At 41.5% G+C, this 22,083-nt stretch overlaps 1 protein-coding gene across 1 annotated transcript; it reads left to right on the top strand.

The window, feature by feature from the left end:
- Positions 1-1,029: 1,029 nt before the first annotated feature.
- cnpy1 (canopy FGF signaling regulator 1) lies at positions 1,030-21,460 on the top strand. The gene is made up of 6 exons (XM_034119426.1): positions 1,030-1,135; positions 4,909-5,011; positions 7,082-7,197; positions 16,350-16,562; positions 17,398-17,494; positions 21,288-21,460. The coding sequence occupies exons 2-6, from the start codon at positions 4,918-4,920 to the stop codon at positions 21,326-21,328; spliced, it is 561 nt and encodes a 186-aa protein (XP_033975317.1). The 5' UTR covers positions 1,030-1,135; positions 4,909-4,917; the 3' UTR covers positions 21,329-21,460.
- Positions 21,461-22,083: the final 623 nt, after the last annotated feature.

Below are 22,083 nucleotides of genomic sequence, written 5' to 3'. Positions count from 1 at the left end.
CTACTTGATAGTTAACCCTACTTCATTTCAGCATTCAATTATTAAGTGTAAACTATTACACTTGTCATTGCATATTTTGTTTGTCTGACCATATCAGGTAAAAAGGTTGGTGGAAGAAGTATTTAGATTCTTTACTTGAGTACCAATACATTGTTTTTCAAAATACTTCATTATAAGTCCTGCATTCAAAATCTAACTTAATTAAAGTACAAAAGTATTATCAGCAACATGTATTTAAAGTAGAAAAAGTAAAAGTACTCATTCGGCAGAAAAATTGCCTTTATGTGTGTATATAATTATATATGTGACATTTCTAGACAAAATTGTTGCATTATGTAGCATTTTACTGTTGTAGATAAACACAGTTCTGGTTGACTTTACAAAATATATTTAAACAATTTGACTCTTTTGTGACTTGAAGAGTTACTCTTATTTTTAGAGATGCATTTTGTTAAAAGTAGCTACAGCTTTTAAATATATGCAATTACATTATTTCCCTTTTTAAATATAGTAGAGTAGAAGTATTATAAAGTAGCATAACATGGAAATACTCAAGTATTGTACTTAAGTACAGTACTTGAGTAATTTACTTAGTTACTTCCCACCACTTCCTTTAGCTGTTACCTGTTTTCTTGTATTTGTGGCCGCAGCTGTGATTGGTCTGTGCTCTTCGAGTCTTGAATATGATTGGTTCAGCAGATGGTTGACGGGTGAACGTGGCTCAACCACAGGCCAGCACGTGAAGCTTCACCGTCATGCGTCAAGTCAGTAGGAACCAGGCGGAGCGAGAGAGGAATTCAGCGGACTGCGCTTTCAAAATAAAAGCAGGAAAGGGCTTGAATGAAGTAAACACAGTAGTGAAAGATGCCATTTTAGAAAAATAAATATTATTTACTGTGTATTACTTCCTACATGTTAATTGTTTACTCAATCCCCGTGTGTTACGCAGATATAGCAAAGTGTTGTTCAACGAGAATTTTACTTTGAAAGTTTTGACCGGAGATGTACAACTTGTAGTGTAGTTTGAATGTAAGCTGCGAGTGCTGATCATAGATGAAATATTAACATGTACAGGGTAAAGTAGTGACAGCTCGGCGGTCATCAGTCAGAGAGCCCGCTGTGGAGCTCCTGTCAGGTAAGACATGCCGCTGGCGTCCGATGAACACACTCCACAGCGACATTTAACAATATATAGGCTAGTTCAATATAGTTCATGTTTGCTCATCTGTCATTTAATAACGCAATGCTCAGAACTGAACTTAAAATTGCAAATGCAAGTAATATGTCGGTAATCTCCCAGTCGATCCGTAATGAATTCCTAAACAACAAAATAAAGAAGAACATGACGCAGGTGCTCACAGGGGGGCACAGGTGGGCTGCAGGCTGATCACCTGTCTGTCGCTGTTTGGTATTTAGGCTGCCTCTGTCAGGTAAGGGAAGGGGAGAGCCTAAAGATGGCTTCCAAAATGTAATGGAGTAAAGCAGGGCCGTATCCAGGATTTCCTAAATACCGAGGTCCGAACATGCTAGGGGGGTTCGGGGATATACCCCCCCGAGATTTGTGGGGTTTTCATGATCTAGTTAGGTGCTTTTTAAGTCCTGTGGGGGGTCACAAATTGGATAATATATTGATTTCAAACCATGTCAGTGGGCTGCAGAATACATTATTTTTGAAAGTGTAATGCATAAGAATCAGTTGATTGTTACTATGAATGATCTGGACATGCAGAAGAGGCTCAAATGATCACACAATATTGTCAACATTCATTTTCCATGTCTCTCTCCTTTCCATAACCTGCAGCCTCTCTTCCATCTTCTTTAGTCTCTCTGTCTTCTTCCTGTTCATTACTCTCTCTGTCCTCTACTCTTTCTCTTTGTTCAATCTCTCCCTCGTTGTTCACTTGTTGCTCCTTCTCACTTGTCGCTCCTGCCAGTGAATTAAAAGCAATTCAGCAATTTAGTTCATTTCACTTGTTTGTTTGCATTATTTTTTTTATTTAAATCTGTTTTGTTTGATTCTCAAAAGAGAACAAAAATGCAAGCAAAATGTGTTTTATACAATTGTATGTTATTATGACATCATAACTGCAATAGATGTATGTTGTTTTAAAATTATGCCTATTGTCTATAGCAGGGGTCGGCAACCTTTTTGATATGAAGTGCCATTCTAAAAAAAAATGTTTTATCAGCGTGCCGACGATCGTGAATTATCAACGGGGGTGTTGAAGAGCTCGACGAAAACACTCGTGAAAAGTGATGTTTAAAACTCAGTTAATGGGGCTCATTCACTGGCGCTTCCACAAACAACAACAAACATAATTGTTACATTCAAATGAAGTAGCCTACATTATTCAAGTTTACATTAACTTTGGATAATAACACGGGGGAAATGAGCGGAAGCGCTCTCTTTTCCTCTCTCCCCCTCTCTCTCTCCTGACAGCCTGTCAGTATCTCATGCAGCTCACTGATCCAGTAATGAGTGACAGTGAAGAATAAATATATTTATAACTAGTTCCAAAGGTAGATCAAATAGCTAAGTGTGTTAGGTCTAACTCTTAGTGTGTGTTCTGCTCCGCTCACCGGTCCGTCACAGCGGGTGGAGCTGCAGGATTTCTGCTTCACACACGTTGCATACCGCTATTTTATTGTCTTTTTCGGACACCTTAAAATACTGCCAGACTAGTGAAGCCATTTTGGCGAGCTTGTTTTGCCGCACACAGAGAAAAGTGTCTTGTATGTTACGTCTCGCGATCGGCCTTTTTGAGTGGGGCTGCGTTGCGTGCATGGCTTCCTTCTGCAGGTAACAGGGAGACGCGCTCTGGCGGCGGTCTCGTTCAGGATCCGAAAATAAAATAAATATTTTGTACACTTATTCCACTTATTCCTAGTGTGCCACTGGTTACGGTGCCGCGTGCCATTGGTGGCACGCGTGCCAGGGGTTGCCGACCCCTGGTCTATAGTGTAAATGAAGACTATTGTTATAGATAAATAGATAGATAGGTAGATAGATAGATGGATAGGTAGATAGATAGGTAGATAGATAGATAGATATATAGATAGATAGATGGATAGATAAATAAATAGATAGATGGATAGATAGATGGATAGATAGATAGATGGATAGATAGATAGATGGATGGATGGATGGATGGATGGATAGATAAATAAATAAATAGATGGATAGATAAATAGATAGATAGATAGATAGATGGGGTTATTAAGCCTACATTCTTTTGTGTGACTGAACCTGCAGTTCCTCCCTGACTTCCATCACTTTCTCTCTCTCTCTTTCTCTCTGCCTGTCCTGTCTCTTCCTAACCAAAGCTGAGCTTCGACTGACGTAGTCTTTTCATTATATCTGAGTCAGTGTAAAAATAAAACAATACAATGTTATATCTTCAATGTTTTACTCAAATTGAAATGAAAGAAAAGCATTACAACGTTTGTTAAAAGGTAATCCTTCTGACATTGGATGAATGTAATTAACTTTAGCTCTCTAGCTAGTTTATTCACGCAATGTAAACCAAAGTATAGCCTATAGCTGCAATATAAGTTAGTGTGCATGTTGTCGGACGTCCACTGAATAACATAGAGCGTTCACACAGGATCTGCTGGTCATATGATGTCCTGATGAACACAAGCAGGTAAAAAAATTACAGAGGTCCGGACCTCGGTGACCTCAATGGTGGATACGGCCCTGGAGTAAAGTATAAAGTAGCATAAAGTGAAAATACTCAGGTAAAGTACAAGTACCTCAAAATGTACTTGTACTTGAGTACAGTAGGCTACTTAAGTAAATGTACTTAGTTACTATCCCTCACAGCCTATCCCCTATGGCAGACTGAGACAATAATTCAGGCAGGGAGTTTGAATCCATCCCAGTGAAACCAGTTTGCACGGCACAAACACCAGACCTCTCACCAGACTAGCTGATGTAACGGGTAGGCCTACCAGTCTGGTTAATGATTTGTTCATCTGGTAGGAAAGTTATCCACATTACAAAGTACTGGGATGTGTGTCTGACCAACAACTATACTCATTCTGAAAACTGGGGTTTTCAAGGTATGTGTGAACTCTTAAAAACTAACTAGTAATATCATTATAATAGCACTTACAAAAGGCTACTTACACAAACCAGCTAGCCTAGAGACACAAAGTTCAAACAAGTATATTTTATTCAAGCATCAAATAAGTGTCAGAAGCTGCACACAGATAGCTATAGGACATCAGTGGCTGTTCATGATGCCCAGGCCTAGAGCCACCACTGAGTATTTCAACAGTCTTTTTAATACTCTCATACAACTGGTATTAATTTGCCTCTGACAATATTACAATATAAACATAACTTTTCAAATATCCAAACCTTTCAATGACTCAAAGTGCCATTTTCTATTTCCATTTCGATGTGATCTTGCTGGAGAACCCTGAAAAACAGCTACACCTGCACTGTCACGATTTTAGTTTTTGTCTGTCTAGTCATGGTTTTATTTTTGAAATTCTGTTCTCCCTGTGTCTGGTCTTCCTTCCTGAGTTTGCCCTGATTGTGTTCACCTGTTGCCCTTGTGTTTCTGCCTCCCCTGCCCAGCTGTGTCTTGTCCTGTGATTACCCTTCTGTGTATTTAGTCTTGTCTTCCCCTGTGCTCCATGTCGGTTCGTTGTCTTTCCTGTCACCCTCCATGTTTGTCACTGTATCAACATTCCCACTAAATTATATAAACAAATATATGCTAATGAATGAATGCCCAGCACTTTATGTGTTGATAATTCAGTTGAATGGAAAATGCAATTGTGTCACTTGTTTGGTTTATTAAATGACCTTGACCAATGTTACGTATGTATGTTACGTTGGTTTCCTGAGAATGCGCTCCTGTCTAATCACACTGCTAATATAACTGTCTGTCCTGCTAGGTTTGTAATATGGCCTCATGGATTATTCATGCGACTATGATGGTGCTCTCTGTGTTCATCAGTAGCAGCCAGGGGAAGAGGGACCAGCAGCTCTACTGCTCCGGTGAGTCACTCATCCCTAAAGTACTGAAGATGCTGCTGTTGTTCAAAAACATTTGAATTCAATCCCGTGTTTTGAAGGGTAACAGAAGTGTCTGTCCCTCCACATTTACTGCCTTCTGCTATTACTTAGCATAAATAAAGGAGGTTAACTTGTCAAATAAAAACAATTGGGAAGTAAAGAGAATAAGTGTACGGCTGGACCAGGGCTGCTGGACCTCAGGCCTCTTATGCCCCTTTCACACCGGCGCTTTTCCAGCTCCGGCTCGGAGCTGGAGCTGGAAAAGCGCCGGTTTTTCCTGTTCACACCGCAGCGGCGCCGCGTCATAGCTCCGGAATGCGGTTCACTTCCAGCTCCAAAAAATTGTCGGTCTAGAGGCAAGAGCTTCGGAGCTAAGAGGCGGCGTCGCTTACGTCTCTCTTACGTCGAGGCGTGCAGGAAACTAAACCCACCTCCCCTGAACATGGGTCGACTGAAGAGTCTCGTCATGCCTGCATACAAGCAGTAGTGCTGAGCAAAGTGACTAGAAGGCAACCACACACTTATAAAAAAAAAAAACACTTTATAAAGTCAGGCAACACTAACCAGGCTTCGTGTGATTCTGTTTATTTGTACCTTACTTTGACCATCCGTTCGCTGTTATTGATCATTGTGGAGAGCAGGCAGATGTTTTGTTTGTTATTATAGCAGCTATCGGATGGAATCAATACATGGGCTGCACAGGTTGTCATGTCCGACTATCACAAGTAGAATCATAATGAAAAATACGCCGGTAAAATGTGCCTGTAGAAAACGGCTTAGCAAGTAGTCAGTTTAGCTTCGGTTGCTATGCTAACATCACCCATGTTATACCAGAGAAACTTTCATAACAGCGTTGTGATGCCAAACAGCGTCAATTCAGACTGACACGCATTCACTTAAGGGGAACTGGGGATATGTATCAGCTGCTTGTGTGACAGTCAGACAGTGAATACTTTAGAGCCGTGTGAGCTAACCCGGAGCTAACGGGAGAATAAACTCCCGTGGAAGAGCAGCCAGCACTGCAGCGGTCGGTAAATGCCGCTGAAACACATTAATAAACAATGAACCACGGCACTCTGGAGAAAAGTATAAGGTTGGAGAAGTCGTTATTTAATTTAATCTGGCTTCGTATGATTAAAAGCAACACGATCATCGACCCGACGCAGTCACCCCCCGTTGTTGTTGTTGTGAGCTCCGTTGGGGAGGAAATCAGCGATGTAAACGGTGACGCCATGACGCAGCAGCGGCAGCTGGGCGGTGTGAACAGAGCGGGAGCAGAAAAGGGAAACCGGAGCTGAACCAGAAAAGCTCTAGCTAGGAGCTCGAAAGGGAAATGCGCTGGTGTGAAAGCCGCATAATTCATCATTTCCTCGCTCCTCAGTCCTCTCTCTCAACGGAAGTAGAGTTTTGTGTAATAACCATCTTAAGGAGCGTCCCATGGCGCTTAATTGTGCCGGAGGAGCGAGGAGCGATAACCAATGAACCACCAGACCATCCTTCAGGGAAATCCTCAGACACTCGCCCTGCCCCCTTACTGTGTATCGCTCACTGATTGGACGCTGCAGTGCATCACTGATCAGATACTTCTTAACATGCGAGCAGTTAACAGCAGAGTGAAGATAATACATTAAACTCAGTGGAATCACTCCTCAGTTTATAGTGTTAGGCTGATAATCGGTCGACCCCTACCTAGCATGATAAAGTGTGGTGGTGTGTCTGCCTGAAATGTGCCCTATAAGCAAGATGGCTAAATATTCTAAAATGAAATCCAGATCATAAAATGAAAAATGACAGCCACACGATTTACTTGTTGTCAGAAACTCATGAGATGTATGAGTGCATTGGACACACATAGGGTTGCAGTGTCAGACGTCTTTGTCCTAAACAGCTTAAACATGTTAGTCAGTATCATTTATTAACAGTAACATTGAGTACCCTTCAGTCAACACAAATTACCCTTGAACTTTCTATTTAAAGAACCTACTAAACAAAATTCAATTCATGACAATAAGCAGTTTGTTGCCATCACTGAGGTTTACCTTTGTTTCCCAGCATGCAAGGCCATTGCTGACGAACTGAACTACTCGATCAGCCAGATTGACCCAAAGAAAACCATCAACGTTGGCAGCTTTAGACTCAACCCTGACGGAACCATGAAAGACAAAAAGGTAAAGTAAACTGATGTGTCCCCCCCTGTCCTACAGCTCTCGGTACATACACACAGTGGAGAGCCGCCAGGTCCCTCTAGCTCCTCTCTGAGGGCCTAAGATATTCTACAAAATAATATTTAAAAACATTAAAAAATATATATATTTTTTTAAATATATATATATATTTTTTTGTTGTTGTTATATTTTTCATTAGTTTTACCAAAATAACTTGATTTAATTGTATTTAAAATAACATTTCCAGATAAATAAATCCTTCGAATCTGCCTATTCAGTTTCTGTTTGAATGTGAAGGGTTAAATGAAAGAAGCTCCTTTAGCCGTCTCTGCGAGTTCCTGTGAAGACAGGAGCTGATTGGTGGTCCTGCTGTAAATTCACAGAGGGCCCACTATAGTAACTGAAGGAGAGAGTAATGTCAAACTAGAGAATGCAATTCCTGAAGAAATTGCTAGTGGGAATGCTTTATGCTGAAAATCTGACGCTAAACTGCTATGCTGAAATGTAATGTGTAAGAAGAAAGTGAATAATTTAGATTGAAATGATACATGAAAGCTGGGGGCTTGAATGTGTGATGAGTGAAGAAAAGAAAGTAAAAAGGCTTGAATATTTGAACTGCAAACTTTTGAACTAACTTGATGGTGAATGATCTGTCGCCATGGCAACGGCATTTGATGACACCCCATAATACGCTTAGATGCGTTGATGGCTGCATCGTTACCAAACCTGTGAAGTTTTGGGCCGTTTGGAGCATTTTCACTGAAGTTATGAGAAAACCGTGTTTCATGGCGAGCATTGTGTTGCCATGGCAACGGCATTTGAAGAAACCCCATAATTGACGTAGAGCTGTTGAGGGCTGGACCGGTGATATACAAGCGAAGTTTGGGGGACGATCGGACCGTGTCCATTGGACTTACAGCGACATCGTGCTTCATGGCGAGTGGTCTGTCGCCATGGCAACGGCATTTGATGACACCCCATAATACGGTTAGATGCGTTGATGGCTGCATCGTTACCAAACCTGTGAAGTTTTGGGCCGTTTGAAGCATTTTCACTGAAGTTATGAGAAAACCGTGTTTCATGGCGAGCATTGTGTTGCCATGGCAATGGCATTTGAAGAAATCGTTGTGTTACACGAATAATGTCAGAAAGATGTGTAACATTTTAAAGTTGGAATGAGGTTTCTGAGTGAAAGTATGAATGAACAGTTAGCAGTTGAAGTCGCATGAAGATTGTTCAAGTCTGAAGAGTTTCTCCATTGACTTCAATGGTTAAAAATTTGATGAATTATGGGATGTATCTCTGGAATTATGAAAGTTATGAATGATAAAAGTAATAGCCATCGATTCCCGACCGAGCTGAACGTTTTGATGTTTGAATAGAGTTTCTGCGATGTTGAATGCAGGAGGAGAAGAGGTGCAAAATTCCGGCGGAATAATAACAATTTTGTCCGTAGAATAACAGTTGGAATGCTGTATCAGCATTCCCACTAAATGACAGTACAATTGACCAATCATATCTTCCCTCTAAATGGGTGGGTTTTATTATCGCGGACTTTATGACAAGTTCAACCCGCTGTGAAGCTTTTCTTGTTTCCATAGCAAAAACAACTTCCTGTCAACAGCGTAAACTCGCCTTCAAAATAAAAGCATGCCAAATTACACTTAAGACATACAACTGCAACGAAAGTAACAAACACAATGCAATATCCTTTTCAATTTCAAATAACACAAATTGGGTTATTTACAGGTGTTGTTTTGTGTGGTAGAGGGTCGCTTTCATTGGTGCGTTTTGCACCCTGGGCCGTTGTTTTGATATTCTGCTGAAGTATACGCGGTGACGTAATAATAATTATAAAAATGTTTTTTATTGAGTTCTACATGAAAGTTCACACCTTGCTGGTCAGTGGTGTCAGCGCTTTAAAGGCTACATCTTTTTCAGTGTGTTGGCATCATTTCTTTTTTCCAACACAGGTTATGTAGGCATTTTATTAGTAGTAAACGCATCTTGTTTCTCGCTTGGATCTACTCTTAGGATTCCAAGGCTTTATTGTCATATGATATGCAAAGTAGTTACAGTTTAGATAAGTTCCACCTTCCAACAATGCAACATCAGTATACGTATATAAGACACAAAACAATACAATTAATTTAAAGAACCATTAAATAGTGCAAGAAGTAATACAGACCAAAGTTATTGCTTGTCACTGGCATAACATTATAAATGAATAATCAAGTATAAAGGTGACACTAGAGTAGATTTCACCTCAGAGCTCATTGCTCTCTGGTGTGGCTGTGTGTGTGATGCTTTGTGAACACAGTGAGATTATGGATCCTATTGTTCCTGGGATAATGAGGTCATATCCCACTGGACCCTGGACGTCCTCCTCTGCCCAGGGACCAGGCTATCTTGAGGTGTCCAGCTCTCATTGATTTGGTGGATTTTAATCACTGACAGCTGCACTGATCGAGTGTGCAGATAATGCTGAGAGGAAAACATCTGTAGGTCGAGTCCTTCCATGATACAGCGTGTCTTCATGTTGTTTTCTGTGAAATGAATGGGTTCACACATTATATTTTATTTAAAGAGACCTCAATACAGAGTATAATATTTATGTATGCACCACGACACCAAGTCAAATTCCTCGTACGTGTAAACCTACCTGGTAATAAACCGGTTTCTGATTTTGAATTATAAGGCCCTTTTGTGAAAGTCAACACTCTTTTATAAAAACAACCTAGAGTTTAACATGCATGTTAGCTTCTATAAAGCTAATGTCACTGAGGCAAAGAGAATACACTGCCACACCACCAGCCTCATATATACTGTATCAGTCCACTCAGCAGTCCACCCATTTGTTCCATTATTATCATTATTAGTGGTGTAATAATGATAATAATAATATATATCTTATTTATAGAGTGCTTTTTAGGGAATTCAGAAAAAAATCGCTATTTGAGTGCAGCAGGCCCTAAGTTAGGCAGTGCAGCAGGCCCTAAGTTAGGCAGTGCAGCAGGCCCTAAGTTAGGCAGTGCAGCAGGCCCTAAGTTAGGCAGTGCAGCAGGCCCTAAGTTAGGCAGTGCAGCAAGCCCTAAGTTAGGCAGTGCAGCAGGCCCTAAGTTAGGCAGTGCAGCAGGCCCTAAGTTAGGCAGTGCAGCAGGCCCTAAGTTAGGCAGTGCAGCAGGCCCTAAGTTAGGCAGTGCAACAGGCCCTAAGTTAGGCAGTGCAGCAGGCCCTAAGTTAGGCAGTGCAGCAAGCCCTAAGTTAGGCAGTGCAACAGGCCCTAAGTTAGGCAGTGCAGCAGGCCCTAAGTTAGGCAGTGCAGCAGGCCCTAAGTTAGGCAGTGCAGCAGGCAGTGCAGCAGGCCCTAAGTTAGGCAGTGCAACAGGCCCTAAGTTAGGCAGTGCAGCAAGCCCTAAGTTAGGCAGTGCAGCAGGCCCTAAGTTAGGCAGTGCAGCAGGCCCTAAGTTAGGCAGTGCAGCAGGCCCTAAGTTAGGCAGTGCAGCAGGCCCTAAGTTAGGCAGTGCAACAGGCCCTAAGTTAGGCAGTGCAGCAGGCCCTAAGTTAGGCAGTGCAGCAAGCCCTAAGTTAGGCAGTGCAACAGGCCCTAAGTTAGGCAGTGCAGCAGGCCCTAAGTTAGGCAGTGCAGCAGGCCCTAAGTTAGGCAGTGCAGCAGGCAGTGCAGCAGGCCCTAAGTTAGGCAGTGCAGCAGGCCCTAAGTTAGGCAGTGCAACAGGCCCTAAGTTAGGCAGTGCAGCAGGCAGTGCAGCAGGCCCTAAGTTAGGCAGTGCAGCAGGCCCTAAGTTAGGCAGTGCAGCAGGCCCTAAGTTAGGCAGTGCAACAGGCCCTAAGTTAGGCAGTGCAACAGGCCCTAAGTTAGGCAGTGCAGCAGGCAGTGCAGCAGGCCCTAAGTTAGGCAGTGCAGCAGGCCCTAAGTTAGGCAGTGCAACAGGCCCTAAGTTAGGCAGTGCAACAGGCCCTAAGTTAGGCAGTGCAGCAGGCCCTAAGTTAGGCAGTGCAGCAGGCCCTAAGTTAGGCAGTGCAGCAGGCCCTAAGTTAGGCAGTGCAGCAGGCCCTAAGTTAGGCAGTGCAGCAGGCCCTAAGTTAGGCAGTGCAACAGGCCCTACGTTAGGCAGTGCAACAAGGCACTCCAAGGTCATTTACAGAAACACAAGAAGCATTAAAGGAACATCATGAAATGACATTAAGCGTCTTTGTGTATCTTGAAAAGTGCTATAAATTGAATGAATTTAAAATTATTATTATTATACATTTCAGACATTAATTAAAAAGCCAAAAATGTACATATTAAAAGAACAAAAAAAGGCACAACAGTGCAGTGTGAGATATGAATAGCTCTTTGATTTAATAAAAGGCAACGGCAGAAAGAAAAGTCTACAGCCTGGATTTAAAAGCAGTGAGAGCAGAACTGCTGTTTTCTGCTAGTTTGTTCCAGATATTTGGAGCATAATAACTAGAGCTGTCGACGGTCACTATGATATCAGTGAGCGTTAACGCTAACAATTAATCTGGAAACCTTAACGCGTATAACAAATGTAATCTAATTAATCACATCACCAAGTTTGACCCAAAGTTGCTCCAGTGCAGATATTGAACATGAATCACATGGCCCTAAAATGGCAAAAACAGGGGAAGAATCAGCAACTGGTTAAGCAGAGGAAAGCTTTGGTGCAGGAACAGAACGCGGGCCCCTCCCTGAGGACCTGGCAGCTGGATGGCATGATGTAGCCCCAACCCACTCACTGCACTAAAGGTATAGCCTCTCTAGAGCAACCATTTGAATACTTCTAGAATTGTCCATGGTTGTGCAACTTGACACCCAAACTTATGTTTTCTTTATATTTGATCCTAAAGACCCTGGTGTATTTGACCAACTGTGGATGAAGCAGCTCTTCTAGTGACGACAGTTTGGGTTGTGGTCATGCTATAGTAACCAGGAACAGATAGTCTTCCGGAGATGACTCCTCCTCTGCCCTTAGCTAACACGAACCTCCACCTGTTGCATTGTTTGCTCAATCAAATGTTACTGAGCCACAGAAGAAGCCAAACCTTGATCCCATGCCCTCCGACTCCCTCCTTTCAGCAGCTTTTGACCTAGTGTGAATCGGAGAGGGAGGGATGTCACAGCTTAGATGCCATCAGTGAGGAGGATTTGCAGGTTTTAAGTCTCTGCTCTTTGGCCTCCTCACAGTAGGACTTCCTGGGGGCATGGGGCTGGTCTTTTGCACAAAAGTTAAACCTGCCTGCTGCAACAATGACACATTTAAGGCCTCCAAAGACATTGAACTTAGTTGCAGCGGTGAGCTGATCTCATAGTGACCGATGGGAAGTCATGCATTGAGAATGAGAGGATGCACAATGACACGCTGACATAGTGACACATAATATGTGACTGAGTGAGGTGACATGCAGTTAACTGATTTTATTTTTTTTATAATCCAGAGCGCTTTCGCGTTTAATCTGCCCAAAGGTTGTTAAAGGAATCGTTCAACAGAGAAACAGAGACACATGAAATGCCTGTGAATTAGATATTCTATAAATTAGCCTGCCTCAAGTCCTTTTTGTTAAATCCAACACAAATTTATAAAACCAACAGTTTGCGGTTTTATGAGGGCTCATGCCATATTTACTGGGGGAAATGTGAACCTGTGTACACCTTCCAAAGAAATCTACCTTACTGGAACACTCTAAAACTCAATAATACATTTCATATTTGATTAATCTCAAGAAAAGTATGTATGGTTTGGGGTGAGGGGGGTGCTTCCCTACACCTGATTTTAATGACGATTTAGGGCAAGAGCCAGGGCCACTGTTAGCTAAACGAACATGAAATGACCAGCTAGCGCTAGCTAGTTTAATTAGTAAAGTGCATCCATACTTAACCTTAATCTGGTTGCTAATTTGGCTAGCAAAAAAACAGGCTTGTTTGTGATGTACTTCAGTGAAAAAATAAACAGCTGAATTCTTTATGTCTTTGAATACAACTTAACGCTCAATTCAGCTGATTTGTTTTTAGAGATTATAGTGCGGGTAAATATTTTTCCTTGCACTCTTTAATAAAAGTACATATTTTCCGTTTCACAGAGCCCGGCTAGCAGTTTTCCACTGGTTCTGGTCTTAATGCTAAGCTAACCACACCCTGGATTTACATTGATCTTCTCATTGGAATAATGAATAAAAACTAAAATATTATTTCCCAAAATGTTCCCTCTTGCTTTGAAGAAATGTGACAGCTGATGTAGCTATACTTTATCCTCTTCAGAATTAAACATCTTTAGAGTAGGATGAATGCTTTTATAAGGATGCATTTCATTTACATTCAGAAGTGCCAGCTAATTACAAATGTCTCAATATGTCTTTTTTGTCATAATGAAGTGATATTATTATCATCAAACCTTTATCATTTAATATGAACTAATCTTATGGTCAAAATGACATTTCAGCTTCTCCTTCCACTCGCAGCTTTGATGACAATTTCATTATTATTATTAATATATGGGTCTTCATTTGCCCATAAAACCAGGACAATGAAATTGAAAGGCCCCTGTCCACAGCAAGCAATAATGGCTCCTTGTCCAATGGGAATTGAATGGAGGATAGCATCCCTGAGAAGCCTATTCTCTGGCCCAACCGGTCTCTCCCCCCCCACCCCCCGCCCCCCAGCCCCATTCTTCAAACAACACTGTGACTGACAGCTCCCTTTCACAAGACTCCGACTGGCAAGGAAGGGCTTTAATTCCAAACCATTTGGTAGCATGGCATGATAAAGACGGGACCGACGTGTTTTATTGTCCGTTGGGGCGAGTTGTCTTTTTTATTTTTTTTCATGTGATTTAATTTGTGTTTAGATTTTAGACTCTGTATTTATCAATTTCATATATACAATAAAAAAGTCACATTTCAGCAGTTATGTGATGGCCCACAGTCATAACACAACGTTTGTGTTCGCGTAATGTCGGATTTCAGACAATGAGAAAATAAGCCGTGATTTGACCTGCTTATTAAGCTGTAACCGTACATTTACCTGACATCTGTAGTACTCACTTTAGTTTTGTAAGAATGTTTTTGGTTGAACAAAAAAAAACCTCTATATAAAATAGTCCACATTAGCTTAATTTGGCTAATTTAGCTTTAGCCATGCCAACTGCAACATATAGATGATACTTAAATAATACATATTATAATTACCATATAATATAAAAATACAAAAAAATGGTTTTATCCACCACACATTGATACTCTTTAGTTACCGGGGATAGTAACCATTAGCAACTAGGAAGGACAAAATCACATGATATCATTATTTTATCACCAGTGCGATCATTCATTTCATAATGATAAGCAAAAACTTGAATAGTCAGGACATCATTTGTACTGGAGTATTTAATTTACAGGGGTAGACGTCATATTCACAAGAGGTGTACATGTTGTTGTTTTATTTATAATAAATTAAAAACTAATTGAAGAAGATAAACAATGCTTTCTCTTTCCTTGTATTTGTTTAAATATTTAATCTGGCACTTTCGCTAATATCCAAACCTTTACAAAATGTGTAGGCTGTACTAGTTTAACAATAGCAACCTAACAAATGCAAAATGAAGGAATTGATAATGGCCCCAAAGTCATTTCCACGACTATTTTCTTTTAAAATAGGAAACTGGACACCTTTGTTTTTTGGGCTGTTTGTTGAACAATACAAAACATTTTGCAAATGTTTTAGAGCAAATCATAAAGTCATGAGCATCAGTAGGTAATCAAAAAGACAGCTCCACAAATGTTATAAGTGAGAGCCAACGACTCATTTCCCTCTCTCTGTGGATGTCAGCACTGGTGTCAAAGTCATCACAAACACATTTTGATTGATAGGTGAACCTCATCGTCATTGGCCTTCCTGACCTACATCCCTCGCTGCTCGCCCTCCGACCTTTGGCCCCGTGCTGTAACACATTCTGTTCACCAACCCACTTCCTCCTCAGCACAACAGTGTTGTCAAGCTCATGGATCTCCAGCTGAAAGAGGCAGAAGTTAAAGAGGGGGGCGGGCCTTAAAGACCACGCAGGGATTAGTCAGCGGCTCCACTGGTTTCCACCATCAACCACATATTTGAGGAGAGGAAGAGGCAAACAGATGGTGGAGAGGCGCTTTGTGACTTTGTGACATCCTGTGTGTGTGCGTGCGTGCGTCTAATGTAACCAGTAGGCTCTGGGATCACTGCCAATTCCTAAAAAGCACAAAAGGGTTCAGGGAAGAATAAATCTACTACAAAATGCCCTCCAACCAACCCCCTCTTCCTCCCTGTGCCACACCCCCACACCCACCCTGCCACCTTTAGACCAAGAACACAAGGAAGATTCCCACCTTTGATGGTTGGAGGGTGGAGGGGGCTCCGGGGGCCAGCAGAAGCAGAGGAGCTGTTTACCCTGCACTTGGCTTCTGTTCAGTCCTCCACTCACCCCACCCTCCTCAGGAAACCAACTCCCTTTGGATTTTTCCAGCCCATTCGGAGGTGTAAAGATAACACCCCACCCTTTCACCCTTTTCACCTCCCCATCCTTGCCCCTTCATCCCCAGGGCGTCACCCCCTGTCACCCGCTCTCCTTCAGGGGTGGGGGGAGTGCTGCGCTGCACCTGTCCTGACCCGTCTAGACACCAGCGCCTGGCTTTGTGTCTTCACCGGGGGAGAGGAAGAGGACGGGGAGACTGGGTGGAGAGGTTGGGAGGGTATGCGCAGGTTAAAAGTCAGAGTTGGAGGGTGAGGTTTGTTAGTGAGTATGGAGGAGACACTGCGGAAACAAGGGGCCGCCCTGCTGACCCCAGGGGCCCTGCGATGTAGCAGACACTGAGGCTCAACATTTGTGTTATCATGGTTGCCATGGCAGTGACACATGTGCTTAGTTTAATGTTCTTTGTGTTTACCATACATGGAGCTTAGTGTACAAATGTTAATGTTTCACTTGGTGCAGGAAACTCTGGGTAAATATGAGGGAAGCCATTAGTTTGTTGATCCAGAGAGGAAGCATCAGCTCAACGTCTGCTCTCTCTCTCTCTCTCTCTCTCTCTCTCTCTCTCTTTCTTTCTTTCTTTCTTTCTTTCTCTCTCTCTCTCTCTCTCTCTCTCTCTCTCCTGGGGGCCAGGTACCCCTCGCCCGCTCAGAGACTCACCTCAGTGAGCTCCTGGAGGAGGTGTGCAACAGCATGAACGACTACGCCCTCCATGTTGACCCCGACACCCAGCACAAGCAGTACAGGAGGTTTGCTCCCAGGAGCGGCGGGGCCCCCGGGGACTTCCCCGACTTTAACCACTTCCAGTTTGACGGCCCAGACGCATCCAACGCTCTGAAGTTCGCAGTGAGTGCAAACATACAGAATGAAGTGTGTGTGTGTGTGTGTGTGTGTGTGTGTGTGTGTGTGTGTGTGTGTGTGTGTGTGTGTGTGTGTGTGTGTGTGTGTGTGTGTGTGTGTGTGTGGTGTGTGTGTGTGTGTGTGTGTGTGTGTGTGTGTGTGTGTGTGTGTGGTGTGTGTGTGTGTGTGTGTGTTGGTGTGTGTGTGTGTGTGTGTGTGTGTGTGGTGTGTGTGTGTGTGTGTGTGTGTGTGTGTGTGTGGTGTGTGTGTGTGTGTGTGTGTGTGTGTGTGTGTGTGTGTGTGTGTGTGTGTGTGTGTGTGTGTGTGTGTGTGTGTGTGTGTGTGTGTGTGTGTGTGTGTGTGTGTGTGTGTGTGTGTGTGTGTGTGTGTGTCATTGCTGCGAGGAAACATTTGTAGTACTGTCCAATCAAAAGCGAGTGTGTAGAGGATTACACAATCATTGCACAATAAAAGTTAGACTAACCCAAACATTTAACAGATAAAACAGATGTTTAAAAATCATGTTTGTTTCTACATGCAGGAAATAAAATCTCAAAGGCTTTCATGTGTGTTTGTTTTAACCCTACTCCTTGTATCCTTACTAGGGTACTGGAATGCTGAGAATTCACATTGAGCTTCACGACACACCCTGTAGATGTGGTTATTGCAGACAGACTGAACATAGCAATGTTTAAAAGCCAAGCTAATTTAAAAAGTCAGGGATCCTCGTCAGCTAGTTTCAAAATGGCGGCCCCCTGTGTTTTGTCTGGGGTTCAGGATCCAACATTTATTCAGCTTCTACCTAATCTCGTGTGTGGTCTCTGCTTTGTGTTTCTCCCAGTGTGAGTCGCTGGTGGATGATCTGGAGGATGAGATCATCTTGTTGTTCAGACGGGACACGGAGCATGTGAGCGAGGAGTTGTGCAGCAGAGTCTCAGGTACAGCGCTCCATCCTATCACACAGCACACACACTCCCACTCTGTGACGGAGTGGTCTCACTCTCAGCTGAAGGAGGCTCCTTCCCTCAGCTGGGGGAGTACATACGGGAGAAGCTTCTGCAAGAACTCCCCTCTCTGACAGAAACAGGAACTGTCCCAACTTTTCCTAACCAGTTTAGAATCAATAAACGGGGTCAGGCAGGGAAGCTAGTTTAGTCAGGACACATGCAGACTTCCTGTTGGAGGGTTTGATAACTTCCTGTTGGAGGGTTTAATAACTTCCTGTTGGAGGGTTTATTAACTTCCTGTTGGAGGGTTTAATAACTTCCTGTTGGAGGGTTTAATAACTTCCTGTTGGAGGGTTTAATAACTTCCTGTTGGAGGGTTTATTAACTTCCTGTTGGAGGGTTTATTAACTTCCTGTTGGAGGGTTTATTAACTTCCTGTTGGAGGGTTTAATAACTTCCTGTTGGAGGGTTTATTAACTTCCTGTTGGAGGGTTTAATAACTTCCTGTTGGAGGGTTTAATAACTTCCTGTTGGAGGGTTTATTAACTTCCTGTTGGAGGGTTTAATAACTTCCTGTTGGAGGGTTTAATAACTTCCTGTTGGAGGGTTTAATAACTTCCTGTTGGAGGGTTTATTAACTTCCTGTTGGAGGGTTTAATAACTTCCTGTTGGAGGGTTTATTAACTTCCTGTTGGAGGGTTTAATAACTTCCTGTTGGAGGGTTTAATAACTTCCTGTTGGAGGGTTTAATAACTTCATGTTGGAGGGTTTAACCTGTTAAGCCCGAGAGACCCCGGTACCGGGGTACTGCCGCAACATCTTGCAGGAAACAGTGTCTGAGGGCATGTTCATTTAATAAAACTATGAATGTTTTATATCCATGTAACGGGAAGAAACTCATCTAACTGATCATTTTTTTTTTTTTTTTTTCAAAGAAAACCCACAATGATAAACACTGAGCCTCTGAATTAGCAACGAGCGAAAAATGCTAACACCTTACTGCACCGAAGATCACTCACAAAACCTTATTATTTATCTTTTCACCACATCCAACACATCGATTCACATCGTGAGGTGACACAGAATCGATTGACACCGACATTACCACTGAATTATACGTATTTGCGACGTTATAAGCAAAAACGGACATCAAAATAGGTGACGCTAGGTAGCTAAAAATGCTAAGATTTTTACCTTGGCTCTGTAGTCTCTCCAAAGTGGTTTTCAATGGCATTAAAATGATAAAAACGCTGCTGAAGTTAATCCATAGGTTAATCTAATGTGTCTGTGTCCCTTTGAAATGATTTCTGATAATCCATAAGCATTAAAACTGCTTTTCCGTTTCCAGATGTCAAAGCTAGAGATAGGTCCACTCTGATGCAAAATTACATGCGCGAAGCCCCCACCTTTTCTCTTCACAACGTGTGTGTGGGGGACTCCCCCTTGGATTCTATTGGCTCTAACGGTCAGAAAGAGGTGTCAACCATCAAAATCGAGCAAGGGGGGCCAGAGATATGAAAAATCCACCCAAATGACCCCAGAAGTGGTTTATTTTTGCTAAATCTCTCTAAAAAGGTCAAATGTCACTTGTTTTGCATCAATCTTGATACAGGGTACTTATTATATGTTGTACTTTGGATTCCTAAAGCTTTTAGTCTACTAACCCATCATCCAAGGGTAGTTTTCACTATAAGTAAAAAAGAATTTTTGGACGGACACTATAATTTACAGTTTTTTACTATGTAAAATCTAAATTTTCTTTAAAATAAAAAACATCTATATTGATTCTGACTTTTCTACATCCAACTCACAGGTTTATCATTACTTTGAGAAAAAAGATTATTAATTTAACCCTTTTAGAAGGGAAGATATGGTCATTTGTTCTGGGAATGTCATTTTCGAGCCTGAGACCTGAAAAACAGGCTCAGGGCTTAACAGGTTAATAACTTCGTGTTGGAGGGTTTGATAACTTCATGTTAGAGGGTTTGATAACTTCCTGTTGGAGGGTTTGATAACTTCCTGTTGGAGGGTTTAATAACTTCCTGTTGGAGGATTTAATAACTTCATGTTGGAGGGTTTAATAACTTCCTGTTGGAGGGTTTAATAACTTCATGTTGGAGGGTTTAATAACTTCCTGGATGAGGGTTTAATAACTTCATGTTGGAGGGTTTAATAACTTCATGTTGGAGGGTTTAATAACTTCCTGTTAGAGGGTTTGATAACTTCCTGTTGGAGGGTTTGATAACTTCCTGTTGGAGGGTTTAATAACTTCCTGTTGGAGGGTTTAATAACTTCATGTTGGAGGGTTTAATAACTTCCTGTTGGAGGGTTTAATAACTTCCTGTTGGAGGGTTTAATAACTTCATGTTGGAGGGTTTAATAACTTCCTGTTGGAGGGTTTAATAACTTCATGTTGGAGGGTTTAATAACTTCCTGTTGGAGGGTTTAATAACTTCATGTTGGAGGGTTTAATAACTTCCTGTTGGAGGGTTTAATAACTTCATGTTGGAGGGTTTAATAACTTCCTGTTGGAGGGTTTAATAACTTCATGTTGGAGGGTTTAATAACTTCCTGGATGAGGGTTTAATAACTTCATGTTGGAGGGTTTAATAACTTCATGTTGGAGGGTTTAATAACTTCCTGTTAGAGGGTTTGATAACTTCCTGTTGGAGGGTTTGATAACTTCCTGTTGGAGGGTTTAATAACTTCCTGTTGGAGGGTTTAATAACTTCATGTTGGAGGGTTTAATAACTTCCTGTTGGAGGGTTTAATAACTTCCTGTTGGAGGGTTTAATAACTTCATGTTGGAGGGTTTAATAACTTCCTGTTGGAGGGTTTAATAACTTCATGTTGGAGGGTTTAATAACTTCCTGTTGGAGGGTTTAATAACTTCATGTTGGAGGGTTTAATAACTTCATGTTGGAGGGTTTAATAACTTCATGTTGGAGGGTTTAATAACTTCCTGTTGGAGGGTTTAATAACTTCATGTTGGAGGGTTTAATAACTTCATGTTGGAGGGTTTAATAACTTCCTGTTGGAGGGTTTAATAACTTCCTGTTGGAGGGTTTAATAACTTCATGTTGGAGAGTTTAATAACTTCCTGTTGGAGGGTTTAATAACTTCATGTTGGAGGGTTTAATAACTTGGCAGCAGCATTCCAATCACACAGGATAGCTCTATAATATTGCTTTGAAAAAGGTCATGGAGAATGAGCTGAATTAAAATAATTGAAAAGTATTTGTAATATTAATAGCTTTGATAAATGACCCACATGCTTTGTTCAAAAAACATTTAACATTGGTCTTTTCGTTGCTTGTTTCTGATTTCAATATTTTCATTTAGTTGAATGCCTTCCCCTCTGCTACGATATACAAAAATGACCTTGCACAGTGAACTCCGGTGGTTATTGAATCATTTGTATTGCTGATTCTTCCCTTTTGGGTTGGTTTCCATACTGAACACACACTTCAGGGTGTTTCACACACACTCAGAGTGCAAGTCCCCTCTTTGTGTTTATGTCATAAATCAACATAGTACCACCTTTTCACTCATCTATTATTACTGTTGTCATTTGTATTGGGAATTATGATTATCAGAGAATTGCAAAAACTGAAACTCTCTTCAGTTTCAGTTTTTGTACTCGGCTGTGGAGACATAGCTTTCTGTATGCTGTGTGCCTCTTTTGCAAAAGATTAAAGACCCATCTCTTTGACTAGCTCATTCCAAGAATTTCCACCACACACTCGAGTCATTAACTATTTGTGTTTTTCTGATTTGATTTCAGACTACTGTAAAGACAGCAGTCACACTAACGAGGAATTGTAGAGTTTCAAAGGACGGAGGTGGGACCAGCTTTGTTGCAGAGATCACAACAAATCAAATAATATTTCAAATAATCTGTTTTTGACAAATTACTGACCTTTTGTAATAAATAAAAAAATCTAATGTTGAAAGCCATTATGTGCATATTATTTTTTGTAAATAGTGTTGTCAGCAGCTGCTTTAATGTCTGTCTGACCCTGTGGTATGCACCAGGCACAGAGATGAAGGCTTTCAGTCACCTAACTGATGGCTTTGAGCTGGAAGAACATCATACGATCTGATATGAACACTGTGCGGCAACTTAAAGCCAACGATTCCCTGTCTCCAGCTCCACAGTCTGACATCTTCAGCTGGAAAAATGGGAAATAAATGAATGATAGAATTAACCATCATATGTGCCATCCAATCTACACTATAATTACAAAAGTGTGTTTATCTCACATTCATTTGTGTTCTTTCTTTTGTTATAAATATAGTGATTTCTTTGTCATGCTCTCTGAACAGTTCAGATGAGGTACATACAGGAACAGAGATTCAGTATTTAGATTATTTTCTTAAGTAAAAGTAGGAAAACTACAGTGTACATTTTTTTTGTTATAAGTAAGAATTCTGCATTCAAAAGGGCAAAAGTGATGGCATTTAAATATACTTTAAGTACCAAAAGTTAAAATACTCATTATGCAGAATGGCCCATTTAAGCACCATTAGATTAGATATGATAGTGTCAGATGTACTTTATTGATCACAATTTCAGATAT

The sequence above is a fragment of the Trematomus bernacchii genome, unplaced genomic scaffold (assembly GCF_902827165.1).
Source record: "Trematomus bernacchii unplaced genomic scaffold, fTreBer1.1, whole genome shotgun sequence".
NCBI lineage: Eukaryota > Metazoa > Chordata > Actinopteri > Perciformes > Nototheniidae > Trematomus > Trematomus bernacchii.
This window is presented reverse-complemented; position numbering and strand designations above follow the sequence as displayed.